Source organism: Benincasa hispida, chromosome 9 (assembly GCF_027475165.1).
Source record: "Benincasa hispida cultivar pf3 chromosome 9, pf3_genome.v1.1, whole genome shotgun sequence".
In the NCBI taxonomy this organism is placed as follows: domain Eukaryota; kingdom Viridiplantae; phylum Streptophyta; class Magnoliopsida; order Cucurbitales; family Cucurbitaceae; genus Benincasa; species Benincasa hispida.
In genome coordinates, this window is record NC_143486.1 from 68,680,598 (window position 1) to 68,686,415 (window position 5,818).

General features: G+C 35.2%; 1 protein-coding gene across 1 annotated transcript; it reads left to right on the forward strand.

The window, feature by feature from the left end:
* The first annotated feature begins 805 nt into the window (after positions 1-805).
* LOC150034035 (synaptotagmin-4-like) lies at positions 806-5,202 on the forward strand. Its single transcript, XM_090317444.1, has 13 exons — positions 806-1,181; positions 1,281-1,385; positions 1,527-1,577; positions 1,704-1,824; positions 1,965-2,092; positions 2,287-2,388; positions 2,489-2,563; positions 2,653-2,732; positions 2,825-2,975; positions 3,061-3,291; positions 3,372-3,671; positions 3,953-4,066; positions 4,657-5,202. The coding sequence occupies exons 1-13, from the start codon at positions 1,077-1,079 to the stop codon at positions 4,801-4,803; spliced, it is 1,710 nt and encodes a 569-aa protein (XP_090173570.1). The 5' UTR covers positions 806-1,076; the 3' UTR covers positions 4,804-5,202.
* Positions 5,203-5,818: the final 616 nt, after the last annotated feature.

Here is a 5,818-nt window from a genome sequence, read left to right on the forward strand (position 1 = left end):
GAATATTTATATTATGAAGCGCTTGCAGAGGTACCAGAGCAACATCAAGAAGAACCCAAGCAACCTCAAGTTCGAAGTCGATGACGACAACCAACTTGAAATCGACGACGTCCGCCTTGTGGGACACATTGATTTTTGTAATTATTTTTATATAAATGATATATTTAATTTACATTTTTTTTTTATTTTTATGAGTTATTATTTTTTTAATTTATTCTTTTTAGAGTTTAAATAAAATAATAATAAAATAATAAATATTTCTAGAATTTTTTTATAAAATGGAAAATTAAAAAAAAAAGAAAGGATTAGAAAGAAGAAGGTGGAATGTGTAATAATTAAAAAGGAAAAAAAAAGGAAATTTGTACGGTATTCTTGCTCTCTATCAAAATCTCGCTCTCGCTGACGCTCACGCTCATGCTCTCTCTCAAACTCTCGCTGTCTCCCATAATCTCACTCTCGAATTTGATTGGGAAGTTCAGTGGCAAAAAGAAGGAGTTCATTAGCTCATTATTTAGTCAGACTTGCTGAGATGACAGAATTCGTTTGAAAACAACAATATTTTCCTAAAAAAAAAAAAGGTCGAGGGTTCAAAATTCGACCTATTTGAAAACAACAATATTTTACTAAATAGTTTCTAAAAGTACAATATCGTTTTAATTTTTCCCAAATTTAAACCTATATTTAATCATAAAAAATGATGACATGGACCCCGCAGAAGCAGGAAATCATTAGGCGCGTCCACGTGGCACGAACGCGCAGCAGTTAACGTGGAACCAAGTACCACAAAAGCTCCTTGTGAAAAATGAAGAAAGAAAATCCGATCCACTGTATGCAGAAAGAGACGCCAAACCAAAGAAAAGAACCAATTCTTCTTCTTCTTCTTCTTCTTCTTTCGACGTCCAATTTCCGATCATGGAACAAATCTTCACTCTCACATTCTTCTCTTCCGACATTTCTTCATTGCCTTCCCGTTCGGAGATGCCGTTCGCCGCCGCACATCTCAGCTACTAGCTTCTTTCTTCTTCTCTTTCGTTTGGCTTTGATATTCTCAACTAGACATCTTCGGATCTTCCCTCATGTCGTTCTTTTCTGGTATCTTCCTCGGCGTTGTTGTCGGTGTCCTACTGATTATCGCTCTTGCTCGCGCCGGGAATGTTCGCGCCAAGCATCGTTCCGATTTGGTATATATTTCTTTTGCATATTATTTGTTACGCGTTGCCCTTGGCTTGATGCAATGCTCTGTTCTTGTACTTGTTTTTTTGTTTTTTTTCGCGATTTAGGCTACAACTATTGCGGCATTTGCAAGGATGACGGCACAGGATTCGAGAAAAATTCTTCCCAAGGAGTTTTATCCGTCGTGGGTTGTATTTACGCAGCGACAGAAGGTTGGTTAGTTTTCCGTTTTTTTTTTCCCACTTGATCGATTGGAAGATCTCATTCGATACTAGTGTCTGGATGTGGCGGCGATGGATTAATTCAGGATTTCAATTTCATGTCATAATTTCTTTGCCATTTGTAATTTGCAGTTAACTTGGCTCAATCTTCAGCTTGATAAAATCTGGCCATATGTTGACGCGGTAATCGAAATCTGCACTTCTCGGATGCCTTAACTTATTAGAATATGGTTTTGATCCTCGAGTCGATTCGTCTTTTTCCTTTTGTTATTATGTTCTGGCATTCTATGGAATGGCCGATTTATGTAGGCAGCATCGGAGCTGATAAGGAGCAATGTGGAGCCGGTTTTAGAACAATTTCGACCGGCAATATTATCTTCTTTGAAGTTCTCAAAGTTGACCCTGGGTACTGTCGCTCCAAATTTTACAGGTATTAAATTGGTTTAATTATCAAATCATTGCAGCCATAAACCAGATTCATTACTAGTTATTACTAGTTATCACTACGTTCTAAATCAAAACCATGTGAATTCACTCATATCGATGCATGATAGGCGTTCTGTTCTGTAGGAATTGCTGTACTTGAAGACGAGCCAGAAACTGGTGGAATAACTTTGGAGTTGGAGATGCAATGGGATGGTAATCCAAACATTGTTCTTGACATCAAAACTAAACTCGGCGTTTCCTTACCAGTACAGGTAATAAAGAGTTTTCTATTTCTGATGGTGAAAATTTGTTTAATAGACATTATGGTTTGTGAATATGTATTAAATCATAAGAAATAAACTCTTGCTTCTTCACATGTAAATGTTTTCATGCAAGTTTAAAAGCAGTTACATAGCTTCTTCTCCCTCATCAATCTCCTCTCTTATTTCCTTACTTATTTATTTAGGTAAAAGATATTGCATTCACAGGGCTTTTCAGATTAATATTCAAGCCATTGGTTGATGAGTTTCCTTGCTTTGGAGCAGTGTGTTATTCTCTGAGGAAAAAGGTAAATTAAGAGATGAAGAAGATTATATAGTTTTGTAGAGACTTTTTGTATGGTACACTCGAGACTAATGCATCACAATTATTCATGTTTCTAATGGCAGAAAAATCTTGATTTTAAACTTAAGATTATTGGAGGAGACATATCATCCATTCCTGGGGTTTCTGATGCTATTGAGGTAAATCAGACTTATTTGATCTTTCTGGCTCTTGTTGGTACAACAAATTTCTGTAGTATAAGCCAAACTGATGTACTCTTCTATTCCAGGAAACAATTCGAGATGCTATTGAAGGTACTATAACATGGCCAGTTCGGAAGATTGTGCCCATCATAGCAGGAGATTATAGGTCTGTTAAACAACCAGAAGATGAAAATTTACTTAATGGTCGGTTACCATTAATATTTAACAATGTCATGCTCATATGTTTGTTATTTATAGCGATTTAGAGGCAAAGCCTGTTGGAACGCTAGAAGTGAAGCTTGTGCAGGCAAAGGAATTAACCAATAAAGACATTATAGGAAAGTCGGATCCTTATGCTGTGCTGTTTGTACGGCCATTGAAAGAGAGAATGAAAACAAGTAAAACCATTGTAAGACAAAGTTTTTCTTTTCATTTTGTTTTTGGTTTTTAATGGCTGAACTGAAATAAGTTTTCCTTTTGTTTTGTCCGGTCAGAATAATCAATTGAATCCCATATGGAATGAGCACTTTGATTTCGTTGTTGAAGATGCATCTACTCAGCACTTGACTATAAGAGTTTTTGACGATGAAGGAGTTCAGGCCTCTGAACTACTTGGCTGTGCTCAAGTAGCATTAAAGGACCTTGAGCCCGGTAAAGTGAAGGATGTTTGGTTGAAGCTGGTCAAAGATTTGGACATCCAAAGAGATAACAAATACAGGGGTCAGGTCAGAACTCCATGACATCGATTCCAACGTATTTTGGGTTCTATTAAATGGAGTTAATTAACTTTTATGCGTGTACACAGGTGCATTTGGAGCTTCTTTACTATCCCTTCGGCACTGATCAGAGCCTCTATATAAACCCATTTAACCCGGATTATGCATTGACCTCAGTGGAGAAGGCTCTAAAGCCGGCTCCGAATGGTTCAGAAGATGCAGATTCTGGAAAACAAAGCTCCCCAAAGAAGAGGGATGTGATTGTAAGAGGAGTGCTATCTGTGACAGTAATTGCTGCCGAAGATTTGCCTGCTGTAGATTTCATGGGAAAAGCCGACCCCTATGTTGTTCTCATTATGAAGAAATCCGAGACCAAAGTTAAAACCAGGGTGAGGCTCTCAATTTTGAATTAAAAGAAAGAAAGACTATATATATATACACACGCATGCACACGCTCTAGTTTGCAGCATGTCTTTTGACAGCTTTCTTTGATTACCTTCGTACTAAACATTCATTTCATACTTCTCTTGTTAATAATCCTTCAAGTTGATTGTTAATGATTATCATCATTGTTACTATTTCCTTAATGATATGTTAACAAGAATGAGAATTAACTCATAAATGTTGGAATATCAAACTCTAAAATCTCATCATTGGATGATTTCACTAGGTTGTACATGACACCCTGAATCCTGTCTGGAATCAAACGTTCGACTTTCTGGTGGAGGATGCATTACACGATATGCTAATTGTAGAGGTCTGGGATCATGACACTTTTGGAAAGGTAATCTTCTCCATCTCAATCAATTTAACTGTAGAATTTGTCTGACTTGGGTGGAGCAAAAATTGAAGCCGAGGCATTTTATATGTGGTTTGAATATTACTTTGATTCGTAAAACCTAACGTATAAATTATTGAAGACGTCGATTGAGCAACTGAAAAACACACAAATCATTACAAATAATATTTCCCTACCAACTAGTTCGTGTTCCCCACCACTAAACTTCTGATGGTTAGAAGAGAGGGGAAGATAAGAACGCTTTTTTTTTTTCCTCTCTGAGAAAGTAAACACATGTTAAAAATTTAACGGTAGTCCGTTTGAATTTCCTACTTCCCACCCTTGAGAGGTATTTTCTAACTATTAGTATCAATTAGGAAATAATATTGCACTTCATCAATTAGGAAATAATGTTGTACCTCTTATTAAGATAGCATATTAAATTACAACTAAATAATAAACTTTTAATATCAAACAAACATCATATCTCTTGCTCGGGTACCCATGTTAAACTACGAATACATCCAAAAACTCAAGTTGATGGGACGGACAGAGTATATTTAATTATCGAACACTTGTTTAATGTTTATATACAGGATAAACTGGGGAGGGTCATAATGACGTTGACAAGAGCGATATTGGAAGGGGAAATTCAGGACTGTTTTCCACTGGAAGGAGCCAAATCAGGACGGATTTATCTGCATCTCAAGTGGGCAGCTCAGCCAATATTCCGAGATACTTGATGAACAAAAAGAAAAAAAGTCTCCTCAATTTTTCAAGATTGACATTCATTGATTGATGAACCGAAAGCTGCAGCGCCTCGTCGTCATCTTACTTAGGTACTTGATTTAAATTATGTAATTAAAATACAAAGTCAGGGGTGGGCGTTCATCTCTTCTGATCAATTCTTTCATTTGTGGGCTGTGTTTAAATAGATTAGCGTTTATATGTTTCAATGTGTCATTATTTCCATTCTTTTATTTCTTCTGTAGTTTAGCTTATTGAGTGTGGTCAAGCGATTGGATATCGCTCCAAATATATGGGCCTTAACTAATAGGCCCTGAGAATTGTCATAGAAATTATTGTAGACGAAACTTTGATGAACCAAAATCAAGTTAACACATATTGTTAGGGTTTTCTTTTATCTTTCTTTCTGGTTGAGTTTTAGGTTTAATGAGTGTGGTGTGAGGAATGTAATTGTCAATCCAAGTTACAAATGCCTTGATTGAATTCAAATAAATTGATCTTCTCTAAATCTATTGGTTTAGAATAATGTTTTAACGATTTTATTGATATGTTTAGAATGTTTTCTTATGTGTACAAAATACTTTTTTTTTTTTTTTTTGTTAAATTACAAATTTGGTCCTTATAATTTATAAATAGAATTGAGTTTTTATGGTTTGATAAAATCTTCTAGTTTGATAAGTTCAGACCATATCGGTTTATCGATAGACTACTTTGAGAATTTATCAAACCATAAAGACTAACTTCTAATTTTAAGTTTTTTATTTGTTTTTTTTTTTTTTTTCTTTTTTAATATAATCTTTTGAGAAGTTTATACTCAATCATTTGAATTTTGTTCTTTGCGTATTTCAACAAAGATGGGCTGGGATTTGAACTTTTGATTTTAAGGAAGAATAAGACAATTTTTTTTTAAAACAATATGTGGGATAAGAAATCGAACATTTATTTTAAACTTGATAGTACAAGTATTATGCCAGTTGATCTATACTCTTTTTGACAATTGATAAGATGTTT

Excerpts from the sequence above, each read along its gene's own strand:
- LOC150034035 (XM_090317444.1), top strand. The coding sequence starts at position 1,077 with ATGTCGTTCTTTTCTGGTATCTTCCTCGGCGTTGTTGTCGGTGTCCTA. Across the intron at positions 2,093-2,286 it reads GCGTTTCCTTACCAGTACAG|GTAAAAGATATTGCATTCAC; the intron begins GTAATAAAGAGT and ends TTATTTATTTAG. Across the intron at positions 2,389-2,488 it reads GTTATTCTCTGAGGAAAAAG|AAAAATCTTGATTTTAAACT; the intron begins GTAAATTAAGAG and ends TTCTAATGGCAG.